This window comes from Dendronephthya gigantea, unplaced genomic scaffold (assembly GCF_004324835.1).
Source record: "Dendronephthya gigantea isolate DGI-Jeju-01 unplaced genomic scaffold, DenGig_1.0 000166F, whole genome shotgun sequence".
In the NCBI taxonomy this organism is placed as follows: Eukaryota; Metazoa; Cnidaria; class Anthozoa; order Malacalcyonacea; family Nephtheidae; genus Dendronephthya; species Dendronephthya gigantea.
Window position 1 is genome coordinate 195 of NW_021163176.1, and position 18,389 is coordinate 18,583.

At 36.6% G+C, this 18,389-nt stretch overlaps 1 protein-coding gene and 1 long non-coding RNA gene across 2 annotated transcripts; both read right to left on the minus strand.

Moving 5' to 3' along the window:
* Nucleotides 1-3,182: 3,182 nt before the first annotated feature.
* On the minus strand, nt 3,183-5,813 carry LOC114537841. The gene is made up of 4 exons (XR_003688648.1): nt 5,733-5,813; nt 4,341-4,419; nt 3,553-3,722; nt 3,183-3,353 (listed from the first exon to the last, which is right to left on the minus strand). It is a non-coding gene; the product is annotated as an uncharacterized LOC114537841 (long non-coding RNA).
* Nucleotides 5,814-9,585: 3,772 nt separating this feature from the next.
* Nucleotides 9,586-13,034, minus strand: LOC114537840 (MAM and LDL-receptor class A domain-containing protein 1-like). Its single transcript, XM_028558951.1, has 7 exons — nt 12,886-13,034; nt 11,864-11,980; nt 11,689-11,785; nt 11,153-11,221; nt 10,701-10,769; nt 10,071-10,288; nt 9,586-9,732 (listed from the first exon to the last, which is right to left on the minus strand). The coding sequence occupies exons 1-6, from the start codon at nt 13,015-13,017 to the stop codon at nt 10,083-10,085; spliced, it is 690 nt and encodes a 229-aa protein (XP_028414752.1). The 5' UTR covers nt 13,018-13,034; the 3' UTR covers nt 9,586-9,732; nt 10,071-10,082.
* Nucleotides 13,035-18,389: the final 5,355 nt, after the last annotated feature.

Here is an 18,389-nt window from a genome sequence, read left to right on the forward strand (position 1 = left end):
CTTACAACAGAGCGAACAATAGGCGGCGATAATATTTCTTGAGGGAAAACGAAATTCAACCAGAGTGTTTCAGAAAAAACGAAACGGATATTGTATATTTCATCTTCACTGTGTTTAAAAATAGTGGTGAGTTGTTCTTTATTGATTGGGGGTGTGTGTTCCCTATACCATCATGTGGCATGAAAAAAAATTCCAAACTAAATGAGCTATGCTATGTACAAAAATATCGTTAGACCTAACATAATGAATAGTCATAATAAACATAATAAATTAACCTAAATACCTACGGCATGTTAAAGTTCGACTTCGACAATAATTATGTACATACCTGGTTCTAATGGTTCACTGCATGAATCCCTCACACAAATATCATCAATGGCAATGTTCCCCACGTCATTGACACCACGTACACCCTCGATAACGTACTTCAAGAATGGAAGTGAGTTGTTATTGCTGGACTCAGTTAACGTTAATCATGTTTTTCGAGGAGCCTAAACACTGACCTGATACGGAGTCGTTTGGTTGTTTACAGCGACCTGTGCTCGATTCCAGCCCCTGCAGCGGGGACCATAGAAACTCTTCAAGGGGAATCCCATGCTACCTTCAGACGACACGTACACCTAGATTTTTGAAGAGCATATATACTGATATATGATACAAGAAATAAATGATATCTTGTGAGTTGGAAATTGGATATGTTGATCTGAACTTTCGAGCAAGTTATGCCTCCCATACTTTTCTCGTTAATTCTCGTGGTATTTAAGTTGTGTAAGAAATGCGGTTATTCTTTTCGTAGACCAAAGATACCAAAAGAGGTTAGCGAGGAAAAGAGAAGCCAGATAATCAACAATTAAGGGAAGTCTAAGTTAAAAATTGAGGTGTAGTTACATGTGTCGAAGGAAAGGTTGGATGCTGTTTCGTGAATCAGCTTCGCATTCAAACAAATAAAGATCTGGGAGATCGACAGCTACCCCAATGTTGGAGTAGAATTGAACCAAAATTGAGAAAAAAATAATATCGGCTAGACTCGGACTTTTGACTTTCAATGTATAATAATTTATAAGTTAAAATTCACTTGAGTATATGTAATACTGTTTGAAAAAATCTTATGGATATATTGAACCAAATTTACTCTTATCTGCCTCTTATTATATTGAGCATTCTACTTTACTATATTTGATTCTAAACACATATTTGGTGTATAATTATCTATAAAATGAAACATTCCTGGCGTGAAAACAACATAATTTCCATTTCACGAAAAAAGAATGGCCTTGTAAGGTATAGAAAAATACCCACCTGTAAACTTCCAGCGCGCTGGCCAAACATGCGATAGTAGAAATGAAGACACGATTTGACTGTAGTAATGTTTGGGGAGATGAATCGTGCACTTTCACTATCTTTTCTTTTGGATGACCGAGAATTTTGCATGTATAGATACCAACCTGACCCAACTGTTAGGAAAACATTATAAGTGAATCTTGAAAGCTGATATACAGGGTGTATCAAAAAAAAGTATACAGACAATTGTTAAAATGTCCATAAACTGAAAATTTCGCAAAATGTCTGAAGAACGTGTGTTGATATAGGTATTTTAGGGTCTCTTGACCACTTGAACACTCAAATTAAATAAAAAAAATTTATATCGACGCGTAGGAATGATTATTTTCAAACACCACCTAAAACAACCCTCGCGCACAAAAATGGACGGTTTAAATCTAAATTCGCTATCATAGGTTGAAAGTTTGGGTAATGTTTTATAAACTATCAAAGTTCCAGACAATTTGGTGTACATTAAATCCGCCAGGTGGCCTCTCGAACTTGGATTTTTTGCTATTTTTGGCCTTTCTCGCATACGTTTTGCAGCTCACAAATGATTTCACGCATGATTAATGTAAAATATCAATAATGCATGAATTATTACCGCGTGAAACGAAAAGTATGGGGGAAAGGCCAAAAATAGCAAAAAAGTCCAAGTTCGAGAGGCCACCTGGCAGATTTAATGTACACCAAATTGTCTGGAACTTTGATAGTTTATAAAACATTACCCAAACTTTCAACCTATGATAATGAATTAAGATTTAAACCGTCCATTTTTGTGCGCGAGGGTTGTTTTTGGTGTTTGAAATAATCATTCCTGCACGTCGATATAAATTTTTTTATTTAATTTGAGTGTTAAAGTGGTCAAGAGACCCTAAAATACCTATATCAACACACGTTCTTCAGACATTTTGCGAAATTTTCAGTTTATGGACATTTTAACAATTGTTTACTTTTTTTTGATACACCCTGTATAGGTGCAAGTTTGACAGATGCAAGACATAGACTTTTGTCGTTGCGTACATGTTTGTAAAACTTGAAGACCATGGAAAAACGGTTGAATAAAATGGTTTAAATGACGCACACAAAAAATGCGCAGAAACGTCGCCATATTCGCAGTTGTCTTGACACTGCAATTTTGAGTTTACGTCATTGAATGAGCTCATCTAGTATAGTCTCCTATCCATCTCTTATTTTCTAAAAAGTGCCTGTTCATACTCACTGGGTACAAACTTAATAAAATTATGTAGCTGATCACAAACAGAACTGAGCACAAGATTCTCTTCATCCACAGGGTGCACTCCATTCTTCGCTGTCAGACACTTTTTTTTCTGGTATTGAAGAGATCCACTTTTTGTCCAGCTCCATGTGTCAGATTTGTTGCAATTTCTATAAACACCAACCTAAAGACGACATATGCTGACTAAGGTTGGTTCAAACGACATATGCTGACTAAGGCCTGGTTTAAACGTCGCTCTTCGTATGTGCCGAACCATATGTAACAGCAATATAGATTAGAGCAGGGACGCCGGACAAATGAGGTGGGGGGAAGCACGACAGGCCATTCGTACCCCTTACCCCTTCATTAGTTGATTTTCAGTTGTTCTTATTATGTCCCCCATTAAGTGTCCATGGAGTCTCTTTTTCACAACCGCGCTAACAACGTGATCCTTCCAGGGTTCTTGGATTAGAGCCACCCTCAACAGATTTACTATTGTGTTCTTACGTCGCTACCACGTCGCAGATAGGGTGGATCTTAAACTCGCGAATATCTTAAGAGACAGGGTAACATTAACTTACTTTCACTCCATCAATCACTGGCCCTATGGGCTTCACACACATGTGATGTTTAGTGTGCGTCAATATTCCGTCTGATCCTAACTCGAATTTCAGTCTTTCTTCACTACAGCCACTGTGAATTACAAGTCTACTTCCATCCTCTGGTTTTTTAAAACCACCTCCATATATATGAATACATTTTCCTCCGCGGAATTGCAGTGCACCTGGTCCTTGACTAGTGCTTTTCAGAACGCCTATATATAGGCAAAAATGCGAATATTAAATATTCTTTTCCGAAATCCGAACAGTTATGTGTAAAGTTTGCTGGGTCCGTAACAACTAACTAACCCAGGGTCTCCGACTAACTAGAGTTAGTCATAATCATAATCTAGTTTTTCTAAATTAAGGGATGCAACCTCTCTTACTTTCTTCAAATGCAATTATAACACTTACCTGAACCCTTCGTATGGTCTATACAAATGGACCTTCATAGATGATTCCCTGAGAGCCTCTTATGTGGCCTTGTTTTCTTAACCAATTTAAATTATCGCTTAAAATATCTTGGCTCCATTGGCATTCGTCCTCAACCTCAAAGTTGCAAGAGTAAGTGCAATTTGCGAACGCTAAATATATAGAAACGGAGGGCGAAAATTAGCCTATTGCTGAACAAATTATATACATGAAATTGATTTGATATCTTTGGTAATCTTTGGCAAATGCTGCAATTTCATTTGCTAAGAAGAGTACGATTTGGCCATTAATTGCACCCTTTGCATGCATGTTGTAAGTCTTGCTTATGGCTAATAAAAATCATTCAATTATATACAACTAACCAATCACTATTCAGGATACAAAATATGAATTTTAAATAATGTCAAATTTAAATTACTCCAAGCATTGTTGTGATAAAATCTAACAATTATGTTGAAGTTCAATAAATTGTATCCTTAGACTACAGAAGATATAATTATACACATACAGATATGCTGAATTAAGGTATTAACGTTATAAACTATCTAGTTGACACAGGGTGTGTCAAAATATTGCAAAACCCTTAATATTCTCATAATTTATGTTCGCTTCTATTCAATAACAAAAGATCTCAGGCCCCTGAGAATTATTGAGGTTGCGGGCTTTTTGTGCACCCTGCATGTAGGTAATGCTGCATGCCAACATCTCATTGTCAAAATGTCGTCTAAAAAATACTGACCCCATCAAAATGACCTGACCGCCGTACTTACCTTGGCTCTGAACGACGGAAATCGCCATTCTAAGTAGACATGCAAAAATGAGGGCAATGCAGGTCTTCTGTCTTGTAACCTACATCAATTGACATGCAATTGTCACTTTGGCGGGTCTTCAAGACTATATTTAATAGTTAAACTAATACGCAGGTTAGCAGAATAAACAGTCCATTTTCATCGTCGTTCTCTTCCAGTAGTTCCTTTTTCTAATCTTAGTCTTCATTCTTACAATTTCTAACATGCAACATAGTTGGAGTGCCAAAACTGATAACAGGTCATTGTCACAAAGATCTGTTTAATTGTTACCTCCAGAACCAAAAAGTAAGCAAACCAACATTAACATGTAAACGATTATGTCTTGTTTTGTCGCTTCAAACTATGTTTCAAACGGTTGTAGCGAGTGAACGTGGGTGGACTGAATTTCAAACGTTGTAGCCAATATAGTTCTCGAATTCATAGCACGACATAGCCGTCCACATGTACTTGATCAGCCGTCGTTCAGTGGGCAAAAACGCAGGATGCGTGTGGACGGAAACTTTAGCCGTAAAAATATTTTTCCATCATCACCATTCCGGCATCGTGTGGATGCATGGGGCCCAATTAATGAAGAGCTATGAAAGTTTTAGACGTCGCCCACGTTCTGTTTACAACGGCAGATCTCAGATTTTCACATCTGGTGTACAACGCCTGCATTTCAAGTCACAGCGAGCGAAACCTCGTTCGGACTCAAAAAATTTGTTCCTGAATAGGGCCAAAAGTGCCGTTTTTGGGATGAAAAATACCTTTTTGGAGAAACTGCGTATCCCTACTTACACGCGCCCAAATCGTTTTGCAGAGCATAAATATAAACCACACTTGTGATGTCCGTGCACGGCTTTGGCAATCAAACCGTCCCTACATACATATTTTCAGCTGCCTTTTTCACTAACTATAAGTGTCCCTGGAGGCTGACTCCCCATCTCTGGACGCTTTCTACGCCCCTGTTCTTACCAAAGCATTTATTTGTAGGAAAATTTATGTATTACAGGAATATACTAATACGTAACTGTAGAGTTTATCCGAGCGCTTGTCTTATTATACACTTCTTTGGGTAAGAAAAAATAATGGCTTAACGCGGTACGGTATACTATGAAGTAAAGTATTTAATGAGTTTGCCTACTTTGTTAGTAATTATAGTAAAACCAAGGGCAAAATTCTAGGTTCTATAAAAAGGGATCCGGAAACCTAATTGCAGTCTGCAGAGCGCTATTGTAGGTGAATTACTTGTTCAACGAGCAGAATTTTGTAAAATTAAATTACATCAGTTTGTGCGCTTTTAAATGACATATTAAAATGACAAAAAATATTGAGCTAATATACGGGTTTGTTCTTTTATTGTATTTAACTTACCTGCATAGTATACTCTAAATCCAACAGCATCGCCGCCAGCATCATGATATTGATAATAAATGATAATGATAAATAAATGGCGCTGTAATATAAGATAAATATTGGCATGCATGCATTCATAACATACCCTGTCACATCTTTCTTGCCATGTTCCAGAGCCTATCGGAAACAAAACAAACGAAGTGCCATTTCGGCGGGCTGAAAGGAAAGATCACCTTTAGTAATCTTTGAAGTTTTGCACTTTATTGCACGATTGTTCTTCATTGTGCGAATGTGTGGGTCTACCAGGTTGAATCAGTGTTCTTCATAGCTTTGAGACCACTGCAGTCTGGAAACGATTTTTCACTGGGCGGAATCTTTCGACGCAACGAAATATTTGCATATTTTCTTTTGAAATGAGAACAGTCAAGCCGAACTAACTTAATTACTCTGTCAAAATTCAAAAGAAAATATGCAAAAGTGGGAGAGCCCGATTTAACCATACCGGTTCACACGAACGACATCAGTTTAAGTTGTTCAACGCTACTCAATCCCCAGAACTTTTTCATTTGGCTGATCATGTTGAAGCAAACATGCTATCATAATTTTCGGGTTAAAACTCGCTTTGAAATGGCTAATATTGATGCGTGACAATGCAAATCCGGCAGAGTGTAAGCCGGGTCGGAATAATACACCCTTAATTTCCACCGTCGCGTTTTTTACGCGCCGAAAAGTTTAAATGTTTCCAAATTGTTATTATTTAACGAATTGGTCAAATTATTAGTCATATTAAAATATGTGGAAATCTAGCTTTTTTAAATATGACATATATATCTGTAAGGATTTATACTTTTGCGTGCGTGGGGGAACGTACGTATATGCATGCATGTATGAAAAACGCGACAGTGGAGAGCAGCTCTTAGACTTGATATTAGGAGCTTAAAAGAAAAGGAAATGATTAGAATGCACGAGTTTAATAGAACTGAATACCTCTGAATACATGTAAACAAGAAGGCTTGTTGTTTTGATGGAATCGGCAAATTTGATTACATTTTTCAGGCTATTCTAAATTATCACGAATTCGTTTGAAAGGCAACATGTATCCTTTTACCGGAAGTAGTCAATCTTCATTCATGCATTCAGGTTGGGTTTTAAAAATATAAACAAATTTGCTGATTGGTCTAAAATAAAATCCTGCTTTGTTAGTGAAAGCACATAAGTATTTTCTTATTGTTAGCAATCTCCCCTTGTTGGTTAAAGGTTTGTCAAGTTCCAAACCACTTACTCTCACTGTCATATAGGAAGCACTGAACATTTGCTAAAATATGGAACAATTGCAAATGACATGCATGCAGTGTCATTGTAATGACAAACTGCGTAAAAGTGAGCATTTTGATTTTTTTCATTTTCGGCGGCGCTTTCTCGAGACATAAATTATACGAAACTTCAATTACCTTTGAGGACAAGTATATACAGCAGTCAGGAGAAGCTAGCAGTTAGACCAACATTTGTCATTTCCTATATTAGAAGACTATAAACGTCATGGGCTATGAGTCATAGCCACCAGAAATTATATACTAAAATTTCGATTAACTTGTAATTAAAACGATACAAATTCATCCAGAAAGTTTTGTTGTGGTAGCATTGGTACAAGTTAAATACCGAGGATACTAGATCACGGAGAAATCGTACAGAACTCAGAACTGCATCAATTGATTTGATGACGACTTTTGCATTTTAATAATTGTTTTGCTATTATGTAGAACATATTTCTTGTGTTTTTCTCACGAGACATTTCAAAGCAGCACGTTCAAACGACGATCATTAATGTGACGTCTTTAGAGGCAATACTTACCATGGTAGTGTAGGTGGATGTCCTAATATTGCATGTCGAATCGAGTGACACATAGTAAGAGGGCTTTGCTCTTCCGTAAGAGGGCTCTTCTCTTCTTTGAGACGCAAGATATTAAAGAATCCCCTTTAAAAGGATTTGATGAAAGATATACATACATATTTCGTGACAAGAATAACACGAGCTCTATGAGTTGATCTCGTAGTTTCTCGCGTTTGTATGTTAGCGGAACGGAACGGCCACATCACGCTGCAGGTATATGCTGTATCCCGTATTTCCGTACTGGTCCAATCGACATCCCATTAAGCATAGGAGTATAAGTGTTCACCGTAAGCCAGGTTCCTGACCCAACTTAGCATGCAATATTTAACGCCCTAAAATAGACAAAAAACTCTTCTTGAAGAAAATTCTCCTTTCGAAGCCTCGAGAAATGTTTTTGTCTGTTATAGGTAGTCATGACATTCAATGCGCGGTTGTTAGAACACGCTGATCCTTGCTAATCATATGGAACGGTTTTTCTAGCTAACTATTAACTAGGTTCAATTTTTGACAAAGTCTTTCAAAAGTTTCCCTGCCTGTTTCAATTCTAACAGCTTTCTCGTTTCCTAGAGGCACTAAGAAATTTCCGTGAAATTTTGATAAATGACATCTTTGAAAGGGTTGATTGAAGGCGATAGTAATGAAATATACTGGAAATTCAGGTTCCGATATATCTATGCGTCTACGATGGTTTCCGTTATAGTGAAGCTAATCGTGCTACGTAGTGCTAATAGTTGTTTTGCGAGAAATTTGACTCATTTGCTTAAGATAAAGACTTCATGAGTTAGTTGACCTTAAGAAAAGATGTGAGAATGTTCCTACAAAGTTCATCAACTGTTTTTCTACTGAATTTTGTTCATCTACCGAATTTTGAATATAGTACTAATCGTGATTAATTAGTTTATGCAAATATTTTGTACTTTGAATCAAATTGACAATTGAATTGAACGTAGAACTAGTGTTTTGTAACGAAATATGACAACAGACTATTAGACGACATACAATGGAGATACGTGATTCAATTTCAAAAATGTAGCCTGTATTCACGCAAAAAGCTCGCTCACATTCAGTGTGTGTGACGTAGGAACTCTGTTATTTCTGAGCAATTTGAAAGTTGTTTCTTCATCAATGGAAAGCCTTCAGGTAAATCAAAGAAAATCAAATTCCTACTCGAGTGGAATTACCCTTAATAGAATCGTTACGACGTGATTTAGATCTCCCACTCAATACGTTTGAGTGTGAACTGGTAAGCTCTTAGAATTAGAGAAGTGTTTATATGATCCCGACCAGACAGGATGGCGTACCTAAAAAGAAAAAATCTTGCGTTGGTAAAGCCAGTTAAGTGCTGTCAGTTATGTCATTCAGTATTTTGGAATGAAACTTACTATTCTTACGTCAACATCTTTGTTCCTATTATTGTTTTGGTATTGTGTGAAACCACACTTTTTGCAACCTTGTTGCTTAATTAAAAGGCAAAGGTCAGCCTGACTCAGCCAAGGTGGGAGGAAAGCGGAAACATTTTTTTTGCTTGAGAGGAATCAATATTATATACAGGAAATTTTTATCATTCTTAATAGTCAGCAAGCTAGGGTAATCTTAACTCGAATTCCTTTGGCATTGATCGCGTACACGCACGTCTCAATAGCCATATTTTAATAAGCCATATAAAAAGTCCTAAATGGAAGGGAGGGTTTATTGCATGATTGGCGAGATAAAAGGCAAAATGAAAAACATTATGTACTTGGTGAGGCACCTAAAATTCATTAACTTTGCCTTATCCATCTCATCCATCATCGAATGAATGGTTGAGAACAATGTTCGAACTTTTGTGATTATTGGTGCATATATAATATTTTTAAATGTTTTCTATAGTTATTGTTAAATTTCTAATTCTAATTAAATTTCTAATTCTAATTAAATTTCTAATTTAAGATCAGCGAGGCTTTATATTGACAGAGAATTTCTTTTCAATAAAGACGCATATTAATAAGGTAAACGACGTTCATATCAATTATCAAGCAGGAACTAGATCAGTAATGTCAAATTGTAAATTAAATATGAATTAAAAGTTTACGTTTCTGGACAGTCCTCCAAAGGTTGGTGTGTGGTGATTTCCGTGTCTTTGGGTACCTCAACCGAAAAAGATATCAAATTAATATACCAGATCTATCAAGGCCGTTTACGCTTTCAATTTTTGATGCGATTTTCTCCTTTTGATACATGTAAACGACTGAATTAGTTACTCATGTTCAAATAAGAGCTCTTGTTATATAGGTGCTTTGTATTTTAAATGTGATTGCATGTTTCTAATATGTTCTGATCGCGGGTCATAGAGTTTAAAGTTGTGGCTAACTAGCTGTATGTGTAGCGATTTTTCCTCTTTGGTTTTTGAAAGTGTATTTACATTTTATAATACCTAAGGTATCTGCACTATAGTTTAAGGGAAAACTGCAACAGAAAAAGTTTACCTCAATAACTCCTCACGGTCCTCGTAAGCTTTCGACCGCAGGTAGTGAAATGTTGTCCTCACCCAGAGTTAAAAACTGCAGTTTTTGGTATCGTCGTCTGCATTTTACCAGCACAACGATATTGATTACAACGATCAAAAGTAGTGCACATAAATTCACCGCTATGAAAATGGGGAGTTTGCTCGAGACTTCGCTCGAAATATTCGCTTTATTGCAGACTAAAAAGGAATGAGAATATAAAGAAAATAAATAAGATGCTGTATTTTATATGTTATGAAATGTTTTTATATATGTTTACATAAAGATGACGTCATTCGAGATAGTATTTCTCAGTGGAATCCTGTACATTATAGTGTTGACGTTAAGACGTGAATATGAAGCTCAATTTTTATCACTTGAAAAATTAAGCACAAATAGCAGAATCTATAACCACAACTTAAAAACACTTCAATATAATCACTTGGGTCTTCGGGGAAAAAGAGACTGCGTGTTCGAAAGGAGGTCTTACACAGCCTTGCCATGCAAAAATTCTGCCATAATTTTTGCACCTAAACTTTAGCTTTTTAACACATTTGGGTTAACACCGCCAAAATAGGTCTAGATGTTATTTAGAATCAACTGCACACTTGCCTTCAACGGACGGAGGTGTCGTTGCATTTAGTTGCGAAGTGTTAGGCTGCCGATGGTTTGGTTGATGTTCTAAAATTTAATGTTAGAAATGTGAAAATCTTTATTAAAAGAAACTGAGTAGAGTGTGGATTAGGGGCAGCCCTCCCCTTACTCGCAGACGATTGAAAGCCAAGTTGAACTATATATATTCGAGGTTTACTCAACAGGCAAACGATTTCTTACAACAGAGCGAACTATAGCCGGCCATAATATAGCTTTTGCCGGAGGGAAAACGAAATACAACAAGAGTGTCTCATAAAAAATGAAAAGCATATTGTATATAATTATTATCTTCACCGTTTTTAAAAATAGTGGTGAGGTGTTCTTTATCGATTGGGAGTGTGTGTTCTCTATACCATCTTGTGACATGAAAAATAGGTCTAGATGTAATTTAGAAACAACTGCACACTTGCTTTCAACGGACGGAGGTGTCGTTGCATCTAGTTGCGAAGTGTTAGGCTGCCGATGGTTTGGTTGATGTTCTAAAATTTAATGTTAGAAATGTGAAAATCTTTATTAAAAGAAACTGAGTAGAGTGTGGATTAGGGGCAGCCCCCCCTCCCCTTACTCGCAGACGATTGAAAGCCAAGTTGAACTATATATATTCGAGGTTTACTCAACAGGCAAACGATTTCTTACAACAGAGCGAACTATAGCCGGCTATAATAGCTTTTGAGGGAAAACGAAATACAACAAGAGCGTCTCATAAAAAATGAAAAGGATATTGTATATAATTATTATCTTCACCGTTTTTAAAAATAGTGGTGAGGTGTTCTTTATCGATTGGGAGTGTGTGTTCTCTATACCATCATGTGACATGAAAAAAAATTCCGAACTAAATAAGCTATGCCATGTACAAAAATATCGTTAGACCTAATATACAATTACATTACTATTAACCTAAATACTTACGGCATGTTAAAGTTCGACTTTGACAATATGAACATACCTGGTTCTAATTGTTCACTGCATGAATCCCTCACAGAAATATCATCAATGGCAATATTCCCCACGTCATTGACACCACGTACACCCTCGATAACGTACTTCAAGAATGGAAGTGAATTGTTATTTTTGGACTCAATTAATTAATCTTATATTTTTCGAGGAGCCTAAACACTGACCTGATATGGAGTCGTTTGGTCGTTAACGGCGACCTGTGCTAGACGCCAGTCCCTGCAGCGGGGGCCATAGAAACTCTTCACGGGGAATCCCATGCTACCTTCAGACAACACGTACACCTAGATTTTTGAAGAGCATATATATAGCGGCGGTCAAACATCTGTTAATAATTTTTCTTAATTTACAATAAATTATATCTTGTTAGATGGAAATTGGATATGTTGATCTGAACTTGCGAGCAAGTTATGCCTTCCATATCAAAACAGTGTTTTCTCGTTAATTCTCGTGGTATTTAAGTTTTACCAGAAATGCGGATTATTCTTTTTGTGGACCAAAGATGGCAAAAGAGAAACTAGATAATCGAATTCAACAACGAAGGGATGTATTAGGGAAAAAATTGAGGTGAAGTTACATCTGTCGAATGAAAAGTTGGAAACGTTTCGTGAATCAGGTTCGAATTCAATCAAATGAAGATCTGGGATACCGAGAGCTACCCCTGCAAATGAAGATTGAAAGAATGTATAAGGAAAACCAGTGGACCCTTCTTAAACCAATCTTGGAATAGAATTAATAACTAACAAAGCTGGTTGAAGCTGGTTCACTCTACGCCAGAAAAAGTCAATGTTGTAATTAAAAAGTCGAAATTGAACCAAACGTGCAAACAAAGCTGGTTTGGTTAACTCTATGCCATAAAGTTGTTTTGAAACGTAAAAGAGTAATGCGAAATATTATAGAACGGCGCTAATTTTTATGTTAAAACCTATAACATGATCGTTCTGTCAATAAAACAAAAATCATATCGACTGGAGTCGGACTTTTGATTTCCAATGCATAATAATATATAAGCTAAAATTCACCTGATGAGTATGTATAATTGTATGAAAAAAATCTTAAGAAGTGAGTCAAATTTATTCTACTATTGTATGATTCTAAACACATATGTTGATATGAACGCATATTCTAAACAGAATGATTTTCCATTTCATGAAAAAAATGACTTTGTAAGGTGTAGAAAAATACCCACCTGTACACTTCCAGCAGGCTGGCCGAACATACGATAGTAGAATTGAAGACACGATTTGGCTTTAGTAATGTTTGGGGAGATGAATCGTGCTGTTTCGCTACCTCTTCTTCGGAATGACGGAGAATTTTGCATGTATTGGTACCAACCTAGCCCAACTATAAGGAAAAACATTAGGTGTAAATTTTAAAAGCTGATGATATACATAGGTGCAAGATATTAAACTTCGATCGTGGCGTACATGTTTGTAAAACATAAAGAAAAATATAGCGAAGTATAGAAAAACACAAAAGATGTTTCGAAACGTCGCCATATTCGCAGTTCTCGTGATACTTCGAATTTGAACGCGTGAGTTTATGTCATCGAAGGGGCTCATCTATAGTCTTCCATTCATTTTTATTTTCTACAAAGTGAATGTTCATACTCACTGGGTACAAACTTAATGAAATTTTGTAGCTGATCACAAACGTTAACAGAACTAAGCACAAGACTCTCGCTATCCACAGGGTGAACTCCATTCTTCGTTGTTAGACACATTTTTTTCTTGTATTGAAGCGATCCACTTTTTGTCCAGCTCCATGTGTCAGTTTTTGTGCAATTTCTATAAACACCAACCTAAAGACGACATATGTTGACTAAGGTGTATGTGCCGAACACATTAACAACAATATAGATTAGAGCAGCGACGTCAGACACCAGACAAAGGGGGTGCCCCTTGATTAGTTGATTTTCACTTGTTCTTATTAATTCTTACCCTGTAAGTGCCCCTCAAGTTTCTTTTTCACCCCCCCCCCTAACAACGTGATCCTTCCACGTAGAGTCCCTGGATTAGAGCCACATCAACAGATTTTATTAGTATTGCTTTTAATACTGACATCACTACCGCGTCGTAGATTTGGTGCATCTTAAACTCGCTAATATCTTAAGAGACAAGGTAACTGGTAACATTAACTTACTTCCACTCCATCAATCACCGGCCCTCTGGGCTTCACGCACATGTTATGTTTAGTGTGCTTCAATATTCCTTTTGATTTTTACTCGAACTGCAATCTTTTCTCATTACAGCCACGGTGTATTACAAGTCTTTTCCCATCATTTGGTTTAGTAAAACCACCGTGATATATATGAATACACTTTCCTCCGCGGAATTGCAGTGCACCTGGTCCTTGAGTTTTGCTTTTCAGAACGCCTATAGATAGAGAAATAATATGGGTGTTGAATATTCCGTTGTTGTGAAGTCCGAATATTTATGTTTAAAGTTTGCTGAATCTGCACCAACTAACTCCGTTATAGTTAGTGAAAGAATTGGGCAATCACAATCATATAAACTATCAGGGTTGCCACTCCCTGATACTCTCCTCAAATGCAGGTATAAAACACTTACCTAAACCCTTCGTGTGATCTACAAATGGACCTTCATACATGATTCCCTGAGAGTCTCTTATGTGGCCTTGTTTTCTTAACCAATTTAAATTATCGCTAAAATGATCTTGGTTCCATTGGCATTCGCCTTCAACCTCAAAGTTGCAAGAGTAAGTTCGATTTGCGACCGCTAAATATATAGAAACGGAGGGCGAAAATTAGCCTATAAATATTTGCTGATCAGCGTCGATTCTGTAAGATTCATCAACCTATTTGAATTGCACCCATTGCGAGTTGTAATAGCACTCTTGTTCATAGCCAATAAAAGGCACTCTAGTATATACAAAGCCAATCATGCAAAATACTCATTTTAAATTATCCTAAATTAATAATGTTACACGAAACAACTGTCAACATAAACTCGCAACGCAACAAAAGGCAAAAATCTAAACAACAATGTTGTATGGAATAAATGAACATTTCATTGTTTCCAAAACGGTTTCTGTGTTACAAACTAGCTCATATATATCATACTCGACGCGTAAACGTTTTTCAAAACATTGTTGTGAGTTGATGTTGGAAGTTGTTACTTGTAAAATCACCTTAAGCATTGTTGTGTTAAAGTTTAACAATTATATTGAAGTTCAATAAATTGTATCTTTATATAGAATATACAGAAGATATATAATTATACTCACGGATATGCTTAATAGGTAGCCTATTAGCTAACTTTTTAAGTAGGTATAGGTAATGCTGCATGCTAACACGCCATTTGTCAAAATGACGTCTAAAAAATACTGTCCCAATGCAGACGAGCTGACCGCCGTACATACCTTGGCATTGAACGACGGAAATCGCCATTCCAAATAGACATGCAAAAATGAGGGTGATACTGGAGGTCTTCTGTCTTGTACCCTACATCAATTGACAACTGTCACTTACTTCTTATTGGCGGTCTTCAGGACTAAATTTAATGGTTAAACTGATACGCTGGTTAGCAGAATAAACAGAATATGAGACAGGTAGTCCCTGTAGTTCATTTCCAACGTAGTCCCTTTACTGTAGTTATTTTTTTCTAATCTTCTTCTCATCAACTTACAACGGTTTCTGCGCATTTGTTCTGCTCATAACATTGGGGGACTCCATGATTTAGGAATTGCTCAAACATCGTATATTTTGCATTTAGAAATATAGTGAACTACCGCTACTAACGGCATCGTCTGGTTTACAACGTCTGCATTTCAAGACACAGCGGGCCCTGCTTCGTTTAGGCTCAAAAAATTTGTTCCTAAACATAAAGCTATGATGTTTTCAATGTCTCATAAATTCGTACGATTGATAATATACAATAACTCCTTACTAAAAGATTCATTTGTAGGAAAAAAAAGTTTTACAGGATTATATTCTTCGTAACCATATAATGTTTATTCAAGGCCAAGCGCTAATAATTTATTATACGGGTTTGTTCTTAACTTACCAGCATAGTATGCTCTAAATCGAACAGCACCGCCGCCAACAGCATGATATTGATAATAAATGAAAATGATAATAAATGGTGCTATATAATGTAAGGTAAATATTGGCATTCATGCATTCATAACAGACCCTGTCACGTCTTTCTTGTCCTGTTTCCGAGTACCAGAAACGAAACAAACGCTTGAAACGAAGTGCCACTTCTGCGGGCTGAAAGGAAAGATTATATACCTTTGGCTTTGGTAATGTTTGAGCTTTTGCATTTTATTGAACGATTGTTCTTTATTATTGTGCGAATGAGTAGATTTACCAGGATGAATCTTCCTTTAAAGCTTTGAGACCACTTTTGGGTGCTGGAGTCTTTTCCACTAGGCGGAATATATTTCGACCGAACGAAATATTTGCAAATTTTTATTGAAATGAGAACAGTCAAGCCGAAATATTTATTTATTCTGTAAAAATTCAAATGAAATATGCAAAATAAACATACACCATACCGGATTCCCGTGCTAGCGACATCATTTTAAGTTGTTTAACCGGGTATTTCTGTCCCCAGAACTTCTTCGTTTGTTGATCATGTTGAAGCAAACATGCTATCATAATTTTCGGGTTAAAAGAGAAATGGCTAATTATATGTTCGTGACAATACAAGTGTGGTATACATGCATGCATAGAGTCCCAAAAAAGTCCCCTCTATTGAAATCAAACTGAAGTTCCCTCTATTGAAATCCACTGTCGCGTTTTTTTTATGTGCGGAAAAGTTTAAATGCTTCCAAATTGTTATTATTTAACGAATTGGTCAACAAATGCATACTAAAATATGCGGAAAACTAGCTTTTTCAAATATGACATATATAAGGATTTAGAAATGCTTGCGTGCGTGTACGTACGTATATGCATGTATAAAAAACGCGAAGTTGAGAGCAGCTCTTAGATGTGATATTAGGAGCTTACAAGAAAAGGAAATGATTATGATGTACGAGTTAAATAGAAGTAAATGTAAACAAGCAAGCTTGTCGTTTTGAACTAATCGTCAAAATTGATTACATTTTTCAGGATGAGCTAATCAGAATGCCTAAATTTTTACAAATTCGTGTGAAAATAGCCGAATTCATATTAGAGACGGGACACTATGTGAATCCGGTCACAGACGGGTTTCTCGTCCGTATTTACCCGTAACTTTCCCGTCTAAAGAGACGGGTATAAGTCGGACGGTTATCTCGTCTGGACGAGAAACTTGTCTTAAATTCGCATTTAGACGGATAAATGAAACGAGTTTCTAATCTTAACTGAATACAATTTCATGCAACATGCAACATACTTCAAGTGCCAAAACTGATACAGATCATTGTCACAAAGATCTGTTTAATTGTTGCTTCCAGAGCCAAAAAGTAAATGATCATTTGATTATATATCACGTTATGTCATCGCCCTTATACAGTTCGCAAATTCATAGGCATAGCACGACATAGCCTCCACGCGTATATCTGTTCAGCCGTCGTGGGCGGAAATGCTGGAACGTGTGGACAGAAACTGTAGCCGTAAATGGTGTCGATTTGGCCTAATCAATGAAGAGCTATGAAAGTTTTAGACGTCGCCCACGTTCTGTTTACAATGCCAGATCTCAGATTCTCACGTCTGGTGTACAACGTCTACATTTCAAGACACAGTGAGCATAACTAGAGCGCTTTGACGTGTTTTGCCAAAATATATTGAGCTAATATATGGGTTTGTTCTAAACTTACCAGCATAGTATATACTCTAAATCCAACAGCACCGCCTCCAACAGAATGATATTGACAATAAATGATGCTATAGCCTATAAAATAAGATAAATATTGGCTGCATTCATTATACACATCCGGTCACGTCTTCCTTATCATCATGTTTCTGAAAATAAAACTGTCAGTCAAAAAAAAGTGTCACTGCGGGCTGCAAGGAAGATTACCTTTTGTAATCTTTCAATTTTGTTCAACGGTATCTCTGTCCCCAGAACATTTTCATTGGAACTTTTTCACTTCATCATGTTGAAGCAAACATGCTATCATAATTTCTGTGTTAAACTCGCCTTGAAATGCCGTGACAAAGCAAATCCGGTACAGTCAAGCCGAACTATTTTTTTATTCTGTTTTTAGAAATTCAAAAGAAAATATGCAAATATTTCGCAAGCGAACTGTAACCTTTCATAAGCAAGTTCACGCACACAAGTCTAAATCCTTATCCATGTCATATTTGAAAAGCCAGGCAAATAATTCGATGATGCTATATACGAATGCTGCTTTAAATGATGCTACGTGACAAGGAGATCACGTGAGATCAATTATGTTACATCGCGAAGTTTCGAGAGTTTTGACAGCCTGGTGAAATCCTTTTAAAATTGATTATTATTATTATTATCAATACACTAATTCATTCCGTAACCTAAACGTGTATATGTTTACAGTGTTTTTGACCTTGGGGACAAGTTTCATAGTATACAGCAGTCAGCAAAAGCTAGCAGTTAGACCAACATTTATCATTTCCTGAGCTTCGTGGAGAAAAAGATTGCATTCTGAGTTCTGTATTACTTGATTCAAATGTTTGGCCAAATAGTCGCGCTTGATCTTTTTACATATTTTCCTAAGGTCGACTAACTGAAGTCTTTATTTCAAGCAAATGCGTCAAATTTCTGG